General features: G+C 39.6%; 1 protein-coding gene across 4 annotated transcripts; it reads left to right on the top strand.

The window, feature by feature from the left end:
- The first annotated feature begins 973 nt into the window (after positions 1 to 973).
- On the top strand, positions 974 to 23,784 carry ago3b (argonaute RISC catalytic component 3b). 4 transcript variants are annotated; one of them, XM_085148100.1, is made up of 20 exons: positions 974 to 1,089; positions 1,402 to 1,640; positions 7,428 to 7,599; positions 7,730 to 7,850; positions 8,782 to 8,990; positions 10,150 to 10,286; positions 11,690 to 11,824; positions 11,980 to 12,067; positions 12,164 to 12,311; positions 13,562 to 13,681; positions 13,771 to 13,914; positions 15,954 to 16,087; positions 16,373 to 16,557; positions 16,745 to 16,904; positions 17,191 to 17,281; positions 17,962 to 18,156; positions 18,453 to 18,587; positions 19,183 to 19,284; positions 19,766 to 19,965; positions 20,345 to 23,784. In XM_085148100.1, exons 2-20 carry the CDS (start codon positions 1,622 to 1,624, stop codon positions 20,451 to 20,453), a joined length of 2,604 nt encoding a protein of 867 aa, XP_085004226.1. In that variant the 5' UTR covers positions 974 to 1,089; positions 1,402 to 1,621; the 3' UTR covers positions 20,454 to 23,784. The 4 variants fall into 4 exon arrangements, with proteins under 4 accessions (XP_085004226.1, XP_085004227.1, XP_085004224.1 ...); XM_085148101.1 differs by having other exon boundaries at positions 1,011 to 1,178; positions 13,771 to 13,893; XM_085148098.1 differs by having other exon boundaries at positions 1,012 to 1,178.
- Positions 23,785 to 24,248: the final 464 nt, after the last annotated feature.

Here is a 24,248-nt window from a genome sequence, read left to right as displayed (position 1 = left end):
TGGCCTCATGTGGAATACTTTTGTATACAGTTTATGGTTAATAGGTTCTATGGCTGCAGAACAAGGCCAAATCCTCAACCTTCCACCACCATGCTTAATAGTTGGTATGAGGTTGTTCCAGAGATCTTGTGCTTTGTTTAGGTGCAACTTAGCAAACTGATGGTATGTCTTTAGAGAGGAGAGGCATCTTTTCATCTTGTTTATCTTTTTAAAAATATACAATTTTAGCAGACAAAGAACAAAGGAAACTAAAAGTTTCTCTTTGAACACTAGTGATATTTGAAACTTAATTTGAAGGGGCTAATCATATTGTTAACATGCACTAGCTATGCCCTACAATCTATGTGGTGGATCAAATGTTCAGAAAAAGAAGCAGAAAATGAAAATGCTATTCAAGGTACAATACAGAAAAAATGTTACTTTGTGTTTAAGTTTTGATATAGCTTTTCAGTTAGCACCACTTTCTCAAAAGAACCAACAACTACACACTGTTGAAAAACTGTCACTTCTTCCTGTCTCTAATTCCCTGCACCTGTGCCTTTTGTGCCTTCCTTAAATAGGTCTCAGCTAGTCAATATTAGACACATCAAAACTGGCAATAATACAGGTCTTTTGGGCGACACTGTTGAAAATAATGTGTTCTTAATGACTACCTGATTAAATAGAGTTAAGACTGACTCACTGCACCATCATGTGGTATAAGCATTATGTGAACGTGCAGCCTGACCCTAGTTCAGCCTCAGTTGGTTAACGCAATACGCAGACCTTCTGGACTCAGCAGTTTTTTGAGAAGTAATTTTGAAAAGTTTTAAACTGAGTGTTTTTACGTATATTACTTGTGTACGTTTCTGTAACACGAGTTTCATGAATTTTAGCCTGTGTCTGTGTGTTGTGTGTCCCAATGTTTGTAACACATAATACCAATAAGAAGAGGAGGAAGAAGAAGACTTGAAGAAGTCTTTTGTTTTGAAAGAATATCCCGGAAGTTGCTATGTCTCGTACCCGTTAGCTTTCCCTTAAGTGTGACAGAAGGCGGCGTAAGAGCAGATTTCAGACCGGTTTATCGCCGACGCTGAGGAGGACGCCGAGGTAGAGAGCCTCTTATATTTGTTTGAAAAAAGTTAAAATCGGGATTGTCACGTTAAACAAACTTGACAGTAAACTCAGCAGTCGAGCAGGTAAATATTAATGTCAATCTCGGGTTGCCATTTAGCTGTTAGTTGTCGCTGGCTAAAGCTAACTAACGTCGTTAGCTTACACACAGCTGCTAACGCTACCGTAGACATTTCACCAACTTCGTGTCTTAAAAAAAAGCTTAACACCGATAATAATTCTGCTCTTATTTCAGTTACAACGCCAAAGTCCGGAGTTAAGACATTTCATTCAACTTTAATCTGCCAGTTTATGTAGGTCAGGTGTAGTGGGGAGACAAGAAGACTTCTAACCGACGGGACAGCGAAGCGGCCCGGTTCGACTTCACCGAACGAAGCCGGGGAGAAGATATCACGAACGGCGGAGCTTGGCTGATGCGTGCGGGGCCAGCGGAACCACACTGAACGTTTTAATCTACGAGGATTATTGATCATAACGTGCCGGTTCATCCGGACAGACACCCCCATGAATGGAAATCGGAACAACAGGTGGGATCCCGAACTAACTAACCACCGTGCCTAAATGTGCTAATGTGGTGTTCAGGTGCTGCCGAGTTATTTTGAGCCCGTATGTGGTACTTCTCATACATTTAACATTACGTGTTTTCAATTAGGAGTTTTCCTTTAATCAATTTGGTGTCATACATTTTTTTTTAAGTGTTCAGGTTATCATACAGAAAAAAAGCTCAATGGTGTCAGTTCCCAGAGATTACCGGTCAGTTGAGCGCCTTGCACAAGGGAGACATTTGACCTCGTGGTTTTCTACCAGTTTTTCTTAGACTAGGTTTGAACCCCAAGCATAACCAAGGAGTTGCTGTTGCCTAAGCCCGAAAAATGTTGTATTAACAAACCCTTAAAGGCAAACTTAGCCCCTTAGTATTTGCGTGTTTTCCCCCAAACCAGTCTCACGGGTGTCTTTTTTGACTGTGTAGGTTGTCAAAAGCAGGTGGTGATGCCACCAGGTGTGCTTGAAGACTGGGTGGGAGGGGGGGAGGGGGGGTATATCCCATCCATCCTATCCATCCATCCATCCACCCACCCACCCACACTGCTGCCATAGTTACTCAGCCTACTGAATAATGTTTAGTTAACTGCTGTCTTTGTTAATTATGAATCAGATAGGCATGGAGGGACATAAATCAATTTACTTTTTGCCAGGGGTATCAGTTTCTGTGTTAATGATTGTTGGGAAAAGTCCAGTGGTGGACTGGGGGGGAGGGGGTATAGATGTTGACTGGTTCATTGAAGCTGACCCATACTTTCTCCATCCCCTTTACCCGTTTCAGATTTGGGCCTTTTTTTTCAAGCCTGAAAAAAGTTTTAACAATAAACTTTTTCACTATAGAGTGTGTGTGTGTTTTCAGACATACCGGCACTACTTTTTTCTCTTTTGCCAGGGCACCATTGTAAATACACTGCTGTGAAAAAGTATTTGTTCCCTTAATGATTTCATGTATTTATTTATTTTTTTGGTCAGGTTTGGCTGTTTCAACTCATCAAACAAATTCTGATATTAGATTAAGAGAACCCGAGTAAAGATAAATTGCAGGTTATTTAATTTATTAAAGTAAAACCATCCAAGCCTACCTGTGTGGAAAAAGTAATTGTCCTCAACACAGAGTAATGGGCTGTGCCACCCTTGGCAGTGAGAACTGCAATCATGTATTTTCCATAACTGGCAATGACTCTTTCAAAATTTGACTCCTTCTTCTTTACGGAGTTGTTTTAACTCACGATTGCAGGGCTTCTAAGAATGAATGCCTGTTAAGTTCATGCCAGTGCATCTCGATCAGATTTAAGCACGAACTCTGACTTTAAGATCACTCCAAAACCTTCATATTTGTGATGTTTTTTGGTGGGTTTTTTTTGTTTTTTTTGTAGAGTCTTTCAGTGTTGGATTTGCTGGTGTACTTTGCACATTCTCCTTCAGCATTTTCTTAGAGCAGAATTAATGGATTCAGAATTCAATTATGGCAAGTCATCCAAGTCCTGAATCAGCAATGGTAGTAAAGGGTGGTAAATGTAGCGAGCTCAGCAGTGGTTCTTTTCTTGGAACTCTCCCATGGAGGCCATTTTTGCCCAGTCTTTTGTTGTTGGTTGTTGTGGTTGTTTTTGTTGTTCTGGGATCTGTGACCTCCTGGGTGAGTCGTTGATGTGCTATTAAAACGGAGAAAACCTGGAACCATTGTGAACCTATTTGCAGTTAATGGAGTGGTTCACTGGAGTTTCAAAGACAGATAAATGTCATTGACTTTATACAGCACCTTAAGCTGTAAGCGGCACAACCCAGCTCAGCTTCAGTTTATAATTTTTGTATTTATTTATTAATTTTTGTAATGCAGTACACAGATATTTTGGAAGTGAAGTTATTGTGGTTCTCTCATATCCTGTTTAGACTTCATTCTGGAAAGTTTGTTTTTGTTTGTTTTTTAATAAGTTAAACACAGGAAGTATCTGTTTATTTCCTTCAGTAAGCAAGGCTCTGTAATGCAATGCAAATTTTATTATACCCAGGATCTTTGTTTTGACTTTGCTTAACCAAACATAAGCAGTCAAGATAAATGATCACACAAAGGTGAATATCAACTGCATGACTGAGTGCATGCATGCACGTCTTTATAGGTTGCGTATCCCAAATCCTTCACTCTGCATAGGCTATGCTATGCAAACAGATGCATGGCAACATGAAATTCACTTTAGTCTGAAAAAGTGCTACTATATTGATCTAATTGAAGTGTATTTTAAGAAAAACTGGCAAGATCTTTTGTCAACAGATTTGAGTGTCGCAGCTCCATTTTTAAGACAATTTGCAATACTGTTAAGTCCTAGTCTTTCATCTGCTTCTCTTGGGAGCGTGTATATTAAGGGTTTTAGAATAATAAAATTGTAATTGTTTGCAGCTAGCATGAAAATCACAGACTAATGTTGCTTCAGAGAATGTATTTCTTACCAAGGCTCATCAGGAAAATGACAAACTTTGGATGCTCTATAAAGAAATGTTAGACTCGATTGCATTCCCTCAGAAGAGGTCTTAATGGTGATGCTACTTTTCATAGAATTGATTGGCCAGTAGGTGGTAATTTGTCACGCACTGATCTTTAATCTTTAACATAATCTGCTCTGGTGCAGGGTTATATTTGCAGAGCTGGTAACCATGCCAATGTGTTTGTAACAATAAAAACTGAGGCTGAAGTTATCCTGCAGTAATCCTGCTTTCAGTTTTCCCCTCATTAGAGCTGTGATGTTGAGTGTGATGGTAATTAGATGTTTGAACAATTCATACCTATTTATTAACTTGAGAATGAGACATTAAAAAGAGTTCATCTTCAGATTTTATTTTTTCTGCACGTGAGGATTGACTCGGCTTTGCCTATTAAATTCTACTTATAATTATACTTTGCCTGCTTAATTAAGCAGATTATATTCACACTACAACTATTTAAACACTTGGGTCCTATAAAGTTGAGGAGATTAAACCAACACTTGCTTTATTATTCCAGGATGCACTTTAAAACTTTTAGCTTCCAGTGTTGGTGCTGTGGTGGCTGTACAGTATCTCATCAGTGGAGTTTTTAAAATGTGTGGGTTAACTACAGCCATGTGTGGGTGGCTGCTGGTTGTGTGGTGCATTTGTACATTGAAGTAGCCTGATAAGTGGTTATTAATCTCTCCATTGTTGCTCAGGCTAAAGTGAGCCTTTGTCTTTTTGGGACATTACTGGTGCAGTAGCTGCTGCCTGTCCTCTGGAAGTGCCAGTAATGGACATTTCAGTTCAACACTTGAAATCAACTCCAGATCTCTTATTTGCCTTAATTTTTCATAAGAATGCAAGGGAACAAAACATAAAACTTGTCAGTCAATTGTCTAATTACTTTCAAGTTTCTGAAAATGAGGGACTGTATTAAGATAATTAATTCCTAAAGATGCTTTTATTAAACCCCTTGAAAAGCTGTACATTAATGATATGTTGTTAGTTTATACCATCACAGTGCGCTTCAAAATCAAAGGGGCAACAATTACAAAGATTGTGACATTGTCCAAATACTCATGGAGCTAAATGTCAGCACTTCTGTTACAAAATCCATACTCCGAAGCTTGTTGGGCTGAAAGTTTCTGGGTAATTCCTAACTCAGAATGGAGCTTTTTGGAGAGGTGACTGCGTGTAAGAATAAACTACATATAAAAACCATGGAAAGCGATAGAAGAGTCAGATATCTGAATAGAAGTCTAATTATGATTATTATTTTTAGTTTTTGCCTTTAGCTGAACTAGAATTTCAGTTGATTAAACCAGACTGGTGGGGGGTGGGTGGGTGGAGAGATCTTGAAATATTTTGTAACTGTGATTTTCTTTAGTCAAAGACAAAAAACCTCTTTGATAGATACTGGAAATTTATTTAAAAGCAGGAAAAACCCAGGTCATTTACTCACACTGAAGACTAAAAGAAATGACATTCATTTTATTTTTTTTTTTAAACAGCACATATTTAAATTCACCACCACCCCTCCTTGTTTTGTTTTTTTTGTTTAATTTTTCACATCTAGTTTTAGTTAAGTGTAATAATCCTTGTCCTTGTGTTGAATAGACATATACCCAACTAGTGTTTTTTATAAAAGCTTAAATAGAATACATGATTTTAACATTTTTGATCTTTTATTTTGCTATACTGACAGCTCTTAAATAGATCTAATTTTTTATTTTAATAATGGGCACCCTGTTACCTGCCTGAGCTATCATATCTCTCAGGAAGAATCTTTTTTTTTTTTTTTTTTTTTTTTTTTTTTTTTCTTTCTTTCATTGCAGCTCAGGGATAAATAAGGTAAATCCATGTTGGCCTGCTCGTCCCTCCTCCTGTCAGCACGGTTGTAGTTACCATGGAGAATTATGGCAGCATGGGTGCCGTCACCATGGGAATGGCACAAGGGAATAAAACAACCTGGGGGGAACCATCATGCAGAAAGTGTATTGTTTTAGTCAATAATGCCTCCTTATGACACATTCAGATCCAGATGAGAGTTCAGAACCTGAAACAGTTTAACTTTTTCAACCCCCAGTTTATCAGTTGCACTGATTTCATAGCCATAGTCATCACTTCATCACTGTTGTAGAATTTCTTTTCTCTGATTCACACTTTCATTTCAGCAGCAGCCAAGTGCTCGCCAAGTCTCGGTGCCTTTACAGCTTCAGCTGTGTATGTATGTGCAAACATTGTCATGCGGATCCTCTGAGTCACTTTCGTGGAAATTGTGTGGTTGTGTGATGTCATTTTCATTTTCTTTTTTTTCAATGTGTATTTTCCAGTTTGGTATTTATGAAAATTGATGTCAAATAAGCGTGGTGTGTCACTCGCCTACTTCTCCTGTCTGGCAAAGGCCATGTCAGTCAGAAGAAATCTGTGACCGCCAAGCCGGTCTTTATTTTAAAATGTCACCCAACTCTGTAACCTTTCCTACGGTCATTATCAGATTGATGTGGGAATCGCAGTGTTCGTCTGTGTCTTTCAGTTTTGTCGGTTTAAAATGAGGCAATGCTTAACATCCCTGACCATCAGAACCGGCTTACACTGTCTGCACTTTTCCTCCTTATTAACCACTTCCTTCCTTCAGTTTGCCTTTCTCTCTGTAAGGGTGCTCTACACTCGGTGGTACTGTGGTGCAGTGGTTGGCACTGTTGCCTCATAGCAAGAAGGAAGGTTGTTTTGAACCTCCTGGTAGGTGGGGGCCTTTCCTCCCCCTCGGTGTACTCCAGCATCCTCCCACAGTCTAAAGACATGCACATCTGGGTAATCGGTGATTCCACACTAGCCGTAGGTGTGAATGCAACATAGATTATGTGCTTTCGTACAAAGAATAAGTGCTGTATGAATTTACTGTACACTGAATACATTTGTGTATAAGAGCAAAAATTGAGAAGTGAGATTAGATTTACAGTAAATACTAGTGAGTAAAAGCTAAAACTCTGCTCTGTTGTTTAACATGTCCATAAAGCTGTTTCCATTCCTTTGAGCTTTTTCTGCTGAAAATATAATTAACAAAATAAACAAATATAGATAAATGTAGACTAAAGTAATCCTGCAGCTTGGGAGTGACTTGGGGGTTATTGCAAAGGAAGGGTCTGTCTCTTTTGGACAGACACTGCTGTCAACTTGAAATAGCATCTTGATGGTTTTAGCTCAGTTGTCTTGTAATGATTCATTGTATTAATTGCCCAAGGTCGTGGCCTCTTGGCTACTTTTGGAATAAAACAATAATTATAATTTTATTGTCACTGCTTTAGGAGCCGTTGAAGCCCAAGCGCTGTTCACATTGCCACGGCGACCGGGATATGGCACCCTTGGAAAATCCATCAAGCTTCTGGCCAACTGTTTTCAGGTGGAAATCCCCAAGATTGATGTCTACCTGTATGAGGTGGACATTAAGCCTGATAAATGCCCGCGGCGGGTCAATAGGTAAGGGGAAAATCCCCAGACTTATTTGGTAATTTGGCTCATACAGGACATTATTTACTTTTCCTTTGTATTTTACACCTACACTTTTATGCATCCATTAGTAGTGACGCTGCAGTGTGATCATTTCCAGGGAGGTAGTGGACACCATGGTGCAGCATTTTAAGGTGACCATCTTTGGTGACCGGCTGCCAGTTTATGATGGGAAGAAGAGCCTCTACACTGTGAGCCCACTTCCTGTCGCCACTGGTGGGGTAAGAAACTAGATCCTCTGTGTGGTGTTGGTTTGTTTAGGTTGCACCTGTCAGCAGCTTCTTATCTATGATATTGATTTCTAATGCCCGAGAGTTGAACTTGTCAGTACGCATTTGTATGTCTAAAGCTCACCTGCTTAGGTGGTTCTTATTTTTGGTAACCAGAGTTTTAGTTCAGTTTTCACTTTTATTGATGTGAGCTTGAGTCTTTTATTTATTAATTTATTAATTAATGTAGGCATTATCAGGAGCAAAATGTAACAAAATGGAATTACAGAAATTGGAATGCAAATAAATTGTACTCCCAGCATCAAAGTAGGCAGTGTACACAAATGTGACCACTTTGATGAAAGGGTTCAATTTGAGCTAGTTTTAAATACACAAGTTTAGGTTTAGTTAACTCCAGCAACCTTTCACCCTGGACATGGGGTTATATCAAAGTATAAAGCTGTTTAACAGTTTAGAAATGAATTCCCCTCTTCATTTCTAATCTTGTTCACCTCCACTCAAGTCTTGGTCCCTCCCACCAAAGAGATGTGCAGAGAAAGCACGGAAAAGAAGTCAAATTGAAACTTGCTTGCATAAAGCGATGTCAGTTAAATATGACGCTTGACTCAGATGTTATCTGATTGGTTTTAGCTTGCTATTGGATTTAATGTTGTCGAATAAGCACATCATGTTCACTTTTATGCTTAGGCCCACTTTTGATGAAATTCATAAAGTGACATGATTGTACAGAATGTTTTTATTCACACACACAAATTAAGGGCAAAAAGTTTGATCATCACAAATAAGTCATATTTTGTAGAGTCCTAGAAGTTGTTTTTGTCTTTTTAATCGAGAAATGAGAACTCCACACTTGGTACCACTGATTAAGTATAACCCCTGTATCTTTTTTTTTTTTTCTCTTTTCTTTTTTTTTCTTAAACAGGTTGATCTGGATGTCACCCTGCCAGGTGAAGGTGGGAAGGACCGACCTTTTAAAGTCACAATTAAATTTGTGTCATTAGTCAGCTGGCACATGCTACATGAAGTCTTGACCGGACGTGGAGCACCAGGGCCACTGGACCTGGATAAACCTCTGAGCACTAACCCTGTTCATGCTGTGGATGTTGTCCTTCGGCATCTGCCCTCCATGAAGTGAGTTTCTTGTCTTGCACATGTTTAGAAACACCTTTCTAAACTGAACAACTGGAAATTATATGAAACATTTGTTCGAATTACTTAATGTTATTTCCAAATAACTGACATTGATGTCTACTATTTAGCAAGTGTCTTCAATTGGAAACATTTTGGAGACTCTTCCTGGATATTAAGTTGAAGCCTTTGTCTGAATTGTTCTATTTAATTTCTGAAAGATGGTCTGGTTTAAAAATCCAGCAGATTATCTCTAAGCTATCCTGCAGTTTACATATATAATGTTATAGCATCATAAATTGCTCAATCCATCATGCTGTCTTCACCATCTTTGGTTAATTCCACCAAAGCACTTGAGCAAATGAAATGCTAAATTACATTCTGAATACAATAAGAAGAAGAATAAGTACACTTACCAAGCTCTTATGAAAACAAGTAGATTTACCTGCAACCTCACAGCTGAAACTGCTGTGAAGCTCAGCTGTGTACTCATGTCCTAACAATGTACTTCATGTTTTTTCCCTATTGTCTTTGCTGATTGGCTCTTAGGGCTGTTCATTTGCCATCTTATTGCATAATTTCATCATAGATTTCGTTCATGTGTCCTATTTCTGTCAGAATGTCTTTGCTTCTTGTTTGCCATTACTCTGTTGCATTTTACGTTTAAGTGATTAAAAACTGTAAAGGCTAAATAATGTAATCTGAATTAAACATGTGAGTGTCTTTGTTAGTTAATTGTCAAGTCAGGAAATATGATCCAAAGATGCTCGCATCCTGGAGATATACAGCTCCCTTAATTTATTATGCAGCATTTCAACCACAACAGAGTTGCACATTTCATGTATTGCATTTCATCTACAATACCTCAGGTAGATGTATTTTTAGATTAGTAGATGACCCCACTGGGATTTGAATTTGACATGCAGAGATGGATTAAAAGCATATTTTTATGTAATCTACCTTGGGATGTGTCATTTGGTGAATCCATTAACCAAAATAACTTTCAGTAACATGAACACAAACCCTCTGAGCCTCCTGTGGTTTGAGACATGAAACTCATGGCTTGTTTTGCTGTACCCAGTGAACTCCACAGGGAATGTCGCTTCCTACCACAGTAAGTGTAATTTCTGTTCCCTCTGCGTGCCCTCTACATCGTCACCAGGTACACCCCTGTTGGAAGATCCTTCTTCTCCTCCCCAAAGGACTATGACCATCCACTAGGTGGAGGAAGAGAAGTTTGGTTCGGCTTCCATCAGTCAGTACGGCCAGCCATGTGGAAGATGATGCTAAATATTGATGGTAAGGATGGTGAAAGCAGGAACATTTAAAAGGAATGCATGTAGTGAATACACATATGCTTTCTTGCCCAGATTAGGATGACATGATCGTTACTGTGTGTGCACTAAACCTAACTACTACTAGTTAATCTGTACAAAAGTAAAGGTCTTAAATTTTTTTACAATTTTTACCATTTTTCTCATGTCTGAGTTTTTTCAGCTGTCTGCTTTTAGTCACGCAGACTTGGAGACAGATTAGCAGGTTGGGGAATGGCTGCCAACCAGTTACTCAAAGAAAATATGATTCCTGACTGGTTGTGAGTGGGCGCTAAATGGTGCAGGCAGTCATTAGATGAAACTAGTTGCTTTATGATTACTTTGGTTACCAGCAGATTGCTGCGGTTGCCCATAGTTTGCGTGGAGGATGCAATTTATGGACCAACGCGTCTGGAAGTTTCACTGCAGTGCAGTAGTGGAACCTCATAATGTGACAGAGGCTAAGAATGTTTGCCTTCAGAGTAAAAGTTGTATCTTATTGCTGAATTATTTCAAAAGGTATGTCTATTGCTTTGATGGCAAACATTCTCAGTTTTCAATTTTCGTCTCACTTTCTGGAATTTATCACAGTGTGGGTAGTTCGTGAGTGTTGGCAAGCAAATTGGTGTCTTCATGCATTCGGTGGGCGACCACAGCAATCTGCTAGCAACCAAAGCCATCGCAAGAAAGTTTTTGCTGCTGTACTCTCTCTGCAAATGATTTCGGAGACTGCCAGCAACCACTCGCCAGTCAGGGAATTAATTCTGCCTTCCCCTTAGCCACCTAGCCATAACCAGTCAGTGATCCCTGCCACGTTGAAAGGCCACACTGACTGGTCTCTAGACCTGTGTGACTTATAAGCAGGTTTGCAAATTCCTGTAAAACTTCAGTTTGATTTTAATTCTTCATGTTATTTGGTAAGCTTTGGATGTTTTGTGTTACATTTCATTACATTTGGAAAGGTCTTCTGAGCGTATGCACATTAACTTATTATTATTCTTTTCTTGGCACGATAGTAAAAGCACAAAACTGTAACTTTTAATGTCATTGTGAAATTTTGGGGAAGCAGACATTTCAGTATTTGTTACTGTTTTGTCACAACAAAATCCAGAATTTGCTACAGATCTTGGTGTCCAGTTGTTTAATGACTTATAATCAAATTCAGATTTCCCTTTTTGTCTTAATCAAAGCCTCTAAACCAACTCTGCATGTCTTGGCTGTCTACATAAGGCTTCACCATTCTTATATTGATCTGATTTGTTGTTGTGGCACTGGTCAAATTTGCAACAATTAGATTTTCCCAAAAGTAACTTTTGGTTATATGTGACTGAAAATGAATCTTTCTGGCCTACCATTTTGACTCTCCTAACTCATCTTGTGTTATTTCAGTGTCAGCCACAGCTTTCTACAAAGCCCAGCCAGTCATTCAGTTCATGTGTGAGGTTCTGGACATTCACAACATTGACGAGCAGCCACGCCCTCTCACAGACTCCCACAGGGTCAAGTTCACCAAAGAGATCAAAGGTACGTCACAGAGGAGTTTATTTATTTATCACAGTGTCACAGTAATAACATTTTGTCTATTGCTGCAGATAATTTCAGATCGTGTATGTAATTGAGGTATCGGTTGTTCCACTGTTGGGGGGGAGCTAACTGCTTATCATTTACCATCTTCACAGGTCTTAAAGTGGAAGTGACACACTGTGGAACCATGCGTAGGAAGTACAGAGTCTGCAATGTAACACGGCGCCCTGCCAGCCTCCAGACGTACGTTTCCATATTGCTCCCCCAGTAGATGTTAACTCTCACTCAAAGCTGTTGCTGGCTTACAATAACACATTCTTGTTACTTTCAAATCCTCAGATTTCCATTGCAGCTTGAGAACGGTCAAACAGTTGAGCGCACAGTGGCTCAGTACTTCAGAGAGAAGTACAATCTGCAGCTGAAATATCCCCACCTGCCTTGTCTGCAGGTGGGACAGGAACAGAAACACACCTACTTGCCTCTAGAGGTAAGAACTGATGTCGATCGTAGGAGTTTGCCCTAAAACCCTAAAAGAACAGTCTCTGGATTTTAAATCATTAGAGGTTTCTTGCTACTGGGATTGAGAACAATGTGCATTTCTCGCTCTACAAAAGACAGTCGACACACGTTGATTCCTGAGGTCTAAATGAATTTTGTGACATGAATTCTTGGGACTACGAGTTTTAAACCTGGCAGGGCCCTTGTATGGAGTTTCCATGAAATTGGCATCTAAGAATGTTGGGTTAATGCTGCCTATGTTGGATGACGACACCCTATGAACACAGATTGTTAACCTCAAGTTTCACTTCCTGGTTAAATAAAGGTTTCACATCTAGAGTCATAGGGTCGACTGTTTGGCCAGTAAGCTCACAATGATGGTGTTGGATTCATAACAAGAAACGCACTACGTTAGTAGGGTTTTTTTTGTTTTGTTTGTTTTTTTTGTTTTTTTTTTTAATAGCACTGGCCCATTATTTTTAACATTCAGAGCAGCGCACTACCAGTGAAACACTGCCATGTCTTCACACCTATTGTCATCTGGCCTACTTGTTTTGATTAATTGAACCTGGGCTCAGTTTGCATGTTACTACTCAATAGATAGGTCATATAAAAAAACTAACCTACCTTATCTTGGGTAGCCTACCTTCATGTTTAAAGTTTCAAGCCTTTAGTATTATAATACCAGAATCCTTGAATAAGTGTGGTCTATGACACTGTGTGGCTCCAGCCACAGCGTCACCAAGCTCTGTCTCCTACGAGAAGGATGGATGGTGTTAAGTAGCATTGGGCCTTCTCTTTTGTGTAAACTACCTGGTTTGAGAACGGTTTCTTGATGATTAAGATCACTTAAAACTCTCAAAACTTCAGTCAGGACACTATCATTTTAACTGAAAGAATTTCCCAAATGCAGTTTGTTTGTTTTTTTTAATTGTTGTTCTTACCATTATATCCATCTTGTGATGCTCCTGCTGTGGGCTTTGTTTTCGCTTCAACTAATGGAAGTTTAGAAACAGGTTCTTTTGAGTAGTTATTTGGCTTGTTAAATACATGAAAATTTAAAATATAGCTTTACAAGTTGATTAAAATTTCACAGAAAAAAATATAAATGTGAGATATGTAACTTCACTGCAGTCGGTCTACTGTAGTTTCCATTTTGTCAGTGACTCGTTTGGGTTCAATACCTTCCTGAGAAATGCAGCTGATTAACCGCTTCCACACTTTTGTTTTTACTTCCAGGTGTGCAACATTGTAGCAGGACAGCGCTGTATTAAAAAGCTAACGGACAACCAAACGTCAACCATGATCAAAGCCACAGCCCGCTCTGCACCAGACAGACAAGAGGAGATTAGCAGGCTGGTGAGTGTCCTGTAGGCCAAAAGTAATGCAGCATGGGAGATTTAGTTTTTTGGTATCTTTGAATAAATAGACTTTTGTCGCCTTCTTAGGTGCGGAGTGCAAACTATGACGCCGACCCATTTGTCCAGGAGTTTCAGTTCCGTGTGCGAGATGAGATGGCTCAGGTGACGGGTCGCGTCCTGCCAGCCCCCATGCTGCAGTATGGTGGCAGGGTGAGCTCTGAACCCTTTATGGTACCTTCCCCTTTAAATCACGCTTCATACGCATGTGTGTGTCCTTCTACATGTCTCTGTGTGTGTTGCAGACAACAGGATTTCCTCCACTTAGCTACAGGAAGAGATTTTGGGGGTTTTGGGGTTTTTTTGTTTTTTCTCAGTTTTATTGATACAGTGTCAAACCATAACAGTCGCCTCAAGGTGCTTTATATTATTAAAAAACTCCAACAATTAAATGAGCCCCTATGAGCAAGAGCTTTAGTGATAGTGGTAAGGAAAAACTCCACTTTAACAGGAACAAACCTTCAGAGGAACCAGGCTCAGGGAGGGGCGGCTAGCTGATTCGACCGGTTTGGGGTGAGGGGAGAAAGACGGGACAAAAGACATCCTGTGGAAGAGAGCCAGAGATTAATAAGAACCAATGATTAAATGCAGAGAGGTGTATTGACACATTGTGAGTTGGGAAAAGGATGACTGAAAAAGAAATACTCAATGCACCATGGGAATCCCCCAGCAGCCTACACCTATTGCAGCATAACTAAGGGAGGATTCAGGGTCACCTGATCCAGCCCTAACTATATGCTTTATCAAAAAAAAAGTTTTAAGTCTAATCTTAAAAGTAGAGTGCGTGTCTGCCTCCTTAATCCAAACTGGAAGCTGCTTTCATAGAAGAGGGGCCTGAAATCTGAAGGGGAGAAACAAAACTACACAACCAAAACAGTTTGTTGCAAACACGCCATAAGACCAAACTAGAAGCACAGTTTTCCTTCAGCACAGTTGCAGAAAGTATGTGTAATGAGGCAAATTTGCACCAGGAAATATCAGCAGGGATAAGGTGCACATTTTTCAGCCAAAAAAAGTCCTTGCCGTTGCTTTGAGAAAACCAAGTCTCATCCTGGGATCGTCCTGATTCCACTGACAATCACAAATGGGGTTACAATCTTTGGCGCCTGTTAGCCTCTGCGTCACCTGGTTTCCTTTTGCTGCACTTGGGATGAGCTGTTTGAACCCTATCCATGCAGAGTCCAACACAGAAGCAGCAAAACCAGAAATTAAGCAAAATTGCCCCCTTTAGCACATCTTTGTGCTACTTTCAAGTTAAATAAGCCCAAATTGAGGATGAAGAAAGGAGCTGACTGACGGAAAGCGTTCCCCAACATGCATTTCAGCCATGAGATTTCATATATGTGAAGGTGTTAGTGATTGGTTTTTGCAAATTGTGAATATTTTTCATGTTAAAAAGATTTGTTCTTATGATTAAAAATGCACAGTTATGCAACTCCCTCTCAAAGGTCAGTGTGCCGCTTAGTCAGAATTATTACATGAAAAACATTTATAAAGCAGGTGAATTTCACTTCAGAACAGCTATGCCGTATCACATCATCCACAATAATACAACTCTAAATGTTTACATGATGTTAAAAAAAAAAGTTATCATCCATCCTTAACAAAGCACAATACTTAGCAAAATATCCACGAAATCTGTGGCTCTTGAAGGTGGAACTAATGTATTTTCACTAAAATTGTGTGAAAAGGAGGAGATGCTAGCAGGTGGAGATGTGCAACACAAAAGTAAATTAATTTAATTAAACTGATCATCAGTGGCCTATTAGCTAGTTTTCCTGTGGAGAAAACCCTGGGAGGAGAAATCATCTTTAATTTGCTTCCACTGTTCAACTACAAACTAATTCAGCTAACATTTTCTCATCTTTCTGAACATGTTTGTGATTTCTGTTTAATTACACCTTAACTCATGAATGCTGTTTTGGGAGATCATCTACACAGACAATGTTGATTTATTTTTTGTGGCTCTGTTTTGCATGTCAATCATAAAATTTATTTTTTTCCCTTTGTATGTGCATGACAAAAGCAAGAACAAAAGCAGCAAAAATATTACCAAATAATGAGCCAATCAGTCGCTCAGCCGATTAAGAAAACCAGCTGAGCTCCCACTAGCTGCTTACGTCTTATGAAAACATACATTGTCATTGTCCATGTATTATATTTGTTTGTGTGACTGTCAGCCCCAGCAGATCAACCCTACACTGTCATTGCAGAACCGCACGGTGGCCACACCCAGTCACGGGGTTTGGGACATGAGAGGGAAGCAGTTTCACACTGGAGTGGAGATCAAGATGTGGGCCATCGCCTGCTTTGCCACCCAGAGGCAGTGCAGAGAAGAGATCCTCAAGTGAGCTTGGTTTGGTTATTTATTTACAAAGTGGTTAAACTCTGAAACAGCACTTAGTGGATATACATATGTTAGACTTGCTTTATAAGTGTGTTAATTTAGTAACAATTTGTTGTAGTTTCAAAAAGTAAACTGAAACAAAGTTTCATTGGCTATTTAAGGTATTTGATTTGTTCTATGGAGGTATAAGTTAAGTACAGATTGTTAATCTTCAGAACCATACTGCTCATTAAACTTTAATTCCTCCTCCCCCCCCCCCCCCCCCCCCCCCCCCCCCCCTTTCAGGAGCTTCACTGACCAGCTGCGGAAAATCTCAAAGGATGCTGGGATGCCTATCCAAGGCCAGCCCTGTTTCTGTAAATATGCCCAGGGAGCTGACAGCGTGGAGCCCATGTTTAGACACCTGAAGAACACCTACGCTGGACTACAGCTCATCATCGTGATCCTACCTGGCAAAACACCAGTCTATGGTACAAAGATCTTTTAATTTCTAAACCAAGTGTTGTTTAACAATAATATATTTTTGTTTTTGAAAGAGAGAGAGATTTTGAAGTTAAACTCTATCGAAGCAGAAAATGGCTTTATATGTCTGACGTATGATTATCAAGCATGCCTGCATAGAGTAAAAGGATGACTAATATTTCTGATTACCCACAGCTGAGGTGAAGCGGGTGGGTGACACCCTCCTCGGCATGGCCACCCAATGCGTGCAGGTGAAGAACGTAGTAAAAACATCCCCTCAGACCCTCTCTAACCTCTGCCTCAAGATCAATGTCAAACTGGGAGGCATCAACAACATTCTGGTTCCACATCAGCGGTAAGCTCACAAGACTTCAAACTGAAATTAACAGACTTTGATGGTTTTTTGTTTGTTTTTTTTAAACACATTCTCACTGAAGTGCTTATATGACATTATGAGCTAGAAAAAGCTGTAAAATAAATAAATGATTTACATTGTTCATTTGTTTCAAAGTTTAAAACTTTGAAACAGTTGGTGCTTTTTCGCCTCTGTTCAAAAATGGTATGATCTGTCATTTCATGACACATCGGTTGGTAGATAAATTTTTTTTTTTTTTTTTCCCCCCCTGTCCTCTTTCTTCCAGACCCACTGTGTTTCAGCAACCTATCATCTTCCTTGGGGCTGATGTCACTCATCCTCCTGCAGGAGATGGAAAGAAGCCATCTATTGCAGCGGTGAGTCGTCTCGTCAGGAAACATCTTTTTCCTGTTCCGGTTTCTTTCGTTTAAGAAACACTTATAAATTGCAACATATTCCCTCCTTAGCTGAACTGGAGAAAATTATTCATGTATTGGTGTCATCGTGCTTGGATTACTGTAATGCCCTGATTACCGGCTTGGATAAATCTATTATACCTCCAGGCTGTACAAAAGGCTGCAGCCAGGATATTAACTCATTCTGTTAAGCAAGCTCACATTATTCCTATTTTTTATTCTTAACATTGACTCTCAGTAGATCTTTGGATTTATTTAAAAATTCCTGTACTTGAATACAGAGCACTAAAGAGTATTTCACAGGCTCAGAGTGTTAGTTCCTCTTACAAGATTTAAGATTTGTGAGGTCAAGCTGCGACTACAGTTAGCTGACTGTGGGGACCTTTTTAAAAAGCAGTTAATCTTTGTTGTTGATGTTGTTGATGTTGATAATAGTGGTTTGAGTACTTGTTCTCGGGCTCATGTTTGCAGTGATGAGTCACAAAACAGGCCTAAATGTATCGGATCCCCATAAATAGAAATGTTGTTGGAGATTATTTGCACTGTTGACACTATTTAATTGGCTAGGTTAAAGTATTAATTTTTAACAGAAAATGATGGCAGGGTTTTGTTTTTTGCAATTGTCTACACTCCTCCTATAGGTGGTAGGCAGTATGGATGCCCACCCCTGCAGGTACTGTGCCACAGTGCGGGTCCAGAGGCCTAGACAGGAGGTCATCCAGGATTTGGCCTCTATGGTGAGAGAGCTCTTAATCCAGTTCTACAAGTCGACCCGCTACAAGCCAACAAGGATCATTTTCTACAGGGATGGAGTGTCAGAGGGCCAGTTCAGACAGGTACTTTTAAAAAAATATATATATCGTTCAAGGCTTATTGTTAGTTTTCCTTTGGGTGGAAACTCTTTCAGGCACCATAAACACCAGTTTAACTTGTACACGAAGTTGTTTATTATTTGGTAAATAACACCAAAGAAATGCTGTTTATTTGTTATACCATGAACGTGTAACTAAAATTAGTAACAGGTAATGTGCACATCAGATACAGAGAATAAGTAATTTAATCCCCACTCGTATTTTAATAAGATTTTCTAAAATCTACTTTTTGAATGTGTACTGTATTATTTTGTGTTTAGGTGCTGTACTATGAGCTGCTGGCCATCAGGGAGGCATGCATCAGTCTCGAGAAGGAATACCAGCCCGGGATAACCTACATCGTCGTGCAGAAACGGCATCACACACGCCTGTTCTGCGCAGATCGCACTGAGCGGGTGAGAAATAAACTACCACTTCTCCCAATTGTCCCATTCCTCCGAGGAGTGAGTTAGTTAATTAGTCATATTAGAAACTTACTGTTTTTGTATAATGTGGTTAAAATCTGGAAACAATGGCCTGTAATGGTTAATGGAAAGCTGGATGGAAAAACAGCCTGTAACTCAGTTAAAGGTACGGTGTGTAACCAGCTGATGATGTTTAGCCAAATCACTGTAAGGTGTCTGGAGACAGGAGGGTTGCATGTTTAATCTGCTGGCAATAAGTAATTGTGATAATACTGGAAATAAATAGGAATGTTTATGCACGTTTTTGGTTATTAGAGCCCCGACTTCAGTTAAGGAGATCAGGCTTGAGGTGAGGAGGATGAGGTGTGAGGGAGGAGGAGTGCATAATCAGAGAGGGATGATGATGAAATTATAAATGTACAAATTGATCATATGTAGTTTTGAAATAGATTTGGGATCTTTAAAAGATGAGATTAAAAGATGTAATTGGACACCAGTCAATGCATATTTGAGAAAGACTTGCTTTTGTAATAAATAAACAAATTATTTTCAACCGGTATATTGTTACGTTGTTTCTTCTTATAAGGTGGGACGAAGTGGAAACATTCCTGCCGGCACCACAGTGGACACAGACATCACCCACCCATACGAGTTTGACTTTTACCTCTGCAGTCACGCTGGAATCCAGGTAAGATTTTAAGGACAGACACAAACTTTCAGGTGACTTTGCCTTAAAGTGAAGCTGAAACAATCTTAGAGCATGTCTCTCATTTGTGTGTGTGTGTGTGTATATATATATATATATATATATATATATATATATATATATATATATATATATATATATATATATATTATTTAACTTGTGAGATGTTGATCAATCATTACTCGTTAATTAACAGAATTAATTTCCCTTTCTGCCACCTGTCAGTTAAACCTGGAATCTGCCTCTTTCACTCATGTTCATGTTTGAAGCATTTCCCTAATAACTACACCTCTCACTCTACTGCGTAACTGACACCTCAGCAGCTGTTGGAGAAGGGAACCCTGTTACTGTCAAACACACAGGCCTACCAGCTTCACCTAATTTTAGCCGCTCATTGTTTGCTGCCTCTCGCTGGAGCTGCTTTCTCTCCTGGGTGCGATTAACTCCGCTTTCCTCCCTCCAGGGTACCAGTCGTCCTTCTCACTACCACGTACTGTGGGATGACAACTGTTTCACCGCTGATGATTTCCAGCTCCTCACTTACCAGTTGTGCCACACCTACGTCCGCTGCACACGCTCCGTGTCCATCCCAGCACCTGCCTACTATGCTCACCTTGTAGCCTTCCGCGCTCGCTACCACCTGGTCGACAAAGAGCATGACAGGTGGGGCTCGAATATTTTAATGTTTGTATTTGTGTTTTTCATGAAACCCCAGAGGACTTGAACTTCTAATGACTAATATTGCCTGTACCCTTCGAAAACAACTGTTTCATATGATTTCCTTTTTGTTTCAGTCAATCCAAATTAGCATTAATATTTTGCTGTTATCTCTGTAGTAGTTTTCGTAGCTTGATGAAGGCCAATAATATGACTTTTAATACAACTACAGGATCTGTTTTCCAATATAGTGGTTAAACCGCATCAGTGAGGGTTAAATAATCATAGTACCATAATTTTTCTGGGGGCTAACCATTTCAGGTATCTCTGTATACCTTTGTTATCCTTGTACTTATTTCTTTTATTAACTTTTTTTTTGTCATAGTGCGGAGGGCAGCCATGTCTCAGGGCAGAGTAACGGCAGGGACCCCCAGGCTCTGGCCAAGGCTGTTCAGATCCACCACGACACACTGAGGACCATGTACTTCGCCTAAACACCCCTCCACTTCACTCCACCTCCCAGTTACTCAGCCAGTCTTAGTGCCCAACTTCCTCCTGATCCGGAGTGACTCTGTGCTGGCGCAGCTTTGCTGAAGCCAAACAACGACGGCGGCTGTGTAGGAATGTCCTAGAGGAGTCCAGCCATGTTATGTAATCTGAAACCAGCCAAGGTTCTCCGGACCTCCATCTCATTCTCCCTGTGAGCCGTGTCCTCGCCTTCTGCATTTTACAGACACTCAGTTTTATTTTTATGGGATTATTTGGGGTTTTAAAGAATGGTGGAGCAGCCAATAATCAAAAAATATATATTATTTTTGGTGCATTGGTGGTAGAATCACAGAGGACCTGACCTGCTTTGTAACCTCATGTTGAGCCTAATGTTCATGTTTGTTCTTTGGCTTTCTAGAGCCTGTCTGTGTTGTTTCTCTGAGCAAATGTGTGATCGACGTGGCAGCATGTTAGCTTTGGCACCTTTTGTAAATGGGCGGGCTGCCTTAGTGGTTTCTCTTCTGTCTCCCTTTAAGCCAGTTCTGTGTGGTTCCTCAGTCTGTCAGCCAGACAGTAAGCAGCATAACTTTGCACTCTACCAACACAGACACTGAATGAAATCTTCATTTTTCTAAGCAGAGCCACGTACAGCCGTTTTGAGGCATTGTCGTTTGTCGCCTTATTGTGAGGCGAGGTGCATAAACAGAACTATAAGATTCAAAGTCATTGCCATGAAATGGACTTTGTTCTTGTTTGTCTGACTATTTATGATTTTTCTTTTTCCTTAACTTAAATTAAGAATAATTTACAGCAATAGTGTGTAGATGACCACAAACCTTTGGACTTTTCCCAGTTTTTACTTTTAAAGAGAGAAAAAAAAACTGACCGATTCAGTTGTGAAGAACTCCTTCAGTGCAATAACGTGTTAAAATGGAGAGCGCAGGTGTGTTTTCATGAGTATTTGTGTTGTTCTTAATGAGATCTGGGAAGTGACAATGAAGATGGAATCAGGAATGTGCAGTATTTGACATTCTGGTGACCGTGTAGGACTGATGCCTCAGACGTGAGGCTCGGTCGTGGTGAGGTCTGATTGTGTTTGAGGAGGTTTGTTTTGTTAAAGTGCCTGATATGTTTAGAAATTGAACAACTGGTAGGATGGAAGGTCTTTTTGAAACGGTTTGGGTGCCTCAAAACAGTCGATTTGTTAACAACACACACAGCACACTGGATTGTAGATGATCCTACCGCCAGCCACGTGTGATTGCTAATGTTTGCTGCGTTTTTTTTTTGTTTTGTTTTTTCTAAATCACAGATCTGAATATAAAAAATGTTTGAGTTCCTACGACTCATCATGTTAACCAGGAAAAATTGTTTTCATGATTTTTACAGCTAATCTTTTATTTTTTTCTTTGTTTTTTCGGCACATAGATGATTGATCAGTAATTATATTTGACCGCTCTCCTTGGTCATGATGTTTTCTAAATGGTGCTTTTGGTCTCCTGGTTCCAGACCTCTAAATGCATTTCATTTGGTTTATTTGCTAAAGAAAACCTTTACGTCAGCTAAAAACATCAAAAATACACTCGCTGTTCACCAACCTGGTTTTCCAGATAATGAAATGATCAAACTCAAGGCAGCAGCTTTGATTCTTATTTTTTTCCATTTTTTGGTAAATGTATTTAACAATCTCAAACGAGATTATAGATTTTGTGTTTGAGAAGGATTCGCTGTCCCAGCCTTTGAAATTCAGCTTTTTATTGCTGGGTTATGTCTCATTTGTTTTCACAAACAAATTTGGATTAGTGCAGCTACAAAGGCCTTATTTTCAGTCATTTGCATGTTTAAAAAAATGAATAAATCAGAAGTCTGTAAACTCTGAGGGCAATGCATCAAATTTCTTTTGTTGGACCCCAAGAGTCTAAAATCTAAATATGTGTGGTTCATTATTATGTATGATGAAGAACGGTAACGCGTTTTCCTTGAAATATAATGAAATTAAATAAAAATGCACAACGCATCAGCTGCTATTGGCCCTGCTGACTGATCTCAGCAGCTATAATCACTGATGCAGGGCCAGTATTTATCTGGTGCATCCCATCTATTTTGAGCTAGCCAAACATGAAAAATTTATGGAAAGAGCTTTGTTTATTTAAAAGAAGAAGAAATAATGACAACAAAAACCAGTATCTGACAAGTTGATCGACTAATCGACCGAAAATCGACTAATCGTTGCAGTTTGAGTGCCAAGACGACACTTTTCTCAAAAGCAGAGTTATCCTTTTTTTTCTGGGGGGTTTTCCTCTCTATTTGGATTTGCAGGTGGTGATGTTGACATCTTTATTTGTTTATTTTTCAACTTTTAGTCATTGACGTCTCTGCGCTGCTGCTATTGTTGGACACCCAGCCCCACGCAGGCTGTTGCTCATCTCAAACCTTCAGTTTACTTTAACACAAATGAAGCCTTCAGGTTTCATCCCTTGGACCAAACCCATGTGCCTGGTCGGGGTGAGTGCTGACGCTCTCCTTGCCACGTGTCACCAGAATCAGCTGCTATAAGAGGAGTTTTATTTAATATTTCAGCAGATAAACATAAATACTGTATATTTATACACAATAAGCGAAAAGGATATTTTACTGCACTTAACAGAAATTCAAGGGGGAGAGAAGTGCTATGTTTGGCCGAGGCTGTTTCTTAATGTCAGACATTACCAGCATTTGTTTTGGTTGTTTTTGTTTTGGGGGGGTTGTTTGCTTTTTACTTGAACAATAGCAAAAGTAATGGCGGGCATGTTTAACGTTGTTTGCTGGTGCTCTGCTCGTCTCTGTAAGTTGACCTTTAGACAGCCTTATTACAGGAACCCCCTTCTCCACTAGTGATGCCACAGGACTTCAGATGCCTTTTTTTTTCCCCTTTTAAAGAAAAAAAAATATTTATATTTAAACTTAATAATGAAATGCATGTATTGCTTATTTTTCTAACAAAGTCCTATTTGAAGCAGAAGCCTAATAACTAATAACGTAGAGGTCTGCGATAACTTTCCAAATTTAGGTTTATGTATGCGATCAAGGTTTGTGTTGTCATAGAGCGATCAGATGAATCCTGAGCCCTCCTCACACACAGTTTGTGTTATCATCTCAAAAGCTCATCTGAGAAGCTTTAGGACATTGTTTGATTTTTATTCATATACTAAACTTTTTTTCTTTTGCATATTAATGAGAGGAGGTTTTATTTTGGGGGGGTTGTTTTCCTGTCCGTTACAGACTGTGCCTTTTTCTGATGGTGCTGGAAAAAAAATGTTCAAAAAGTGTGCTGAGCCCAGAGTCTACATTAATACGTATATATTAATACCTGAAAATACTGTAATGTGTGTGGATACCTCTGACATGTATGCCAAGAACACAAAAATATGCAGAATTTATCCGTTTTGAGCTGACAGGACCAAAAGGCCTGCAGGGATTGGTTTATTGGACGGGCACTCTAGCACAACCTAGAACCAAACATTTTTCAGTAATACAAATCATAACTTGGGCGGGGGGGTTGGGTGGGAAGCACTCATGACTCGTAGGTAACGAATATCTCAGTGTAGACATGATGTAGCATATTTATTTATTTCTGTGAGGCGTACTGCATGTTGTCCTCGGTTGGCGTTTTGAGTTTTGTGTGTTCGTTCTTAAATGGACAGCAATAATGAAGCAGCTGTAAAAATTCTGTGCAATCGGTTTGGCCGGCCTTCCTTTTTCTCCGTGTTTGCGTGTCTCTGTCTGAAAACTTCATTTTGATTTCGAATGTGAAGTTCAGA

The sequence above is a fragment of the Neolamprologus multifasciatus genome, chromosome 22 (genome assembly GCF_963576455.1).
Source record: "Neolamprologus multifasciatus chromosome 22, fNeoMul1.2, whole genome shotgun sequence".
NCBI classification, from domain to species: Eukaryota; Metazoa; Chordata; class Actinopteri; order Cichliformes; family Cichlidae; genus Neolamprologus; species Neolamprologus multifasciatus.
This window is presented reverse-complemented; position numbering and strand designations above follow the sequence as displayed.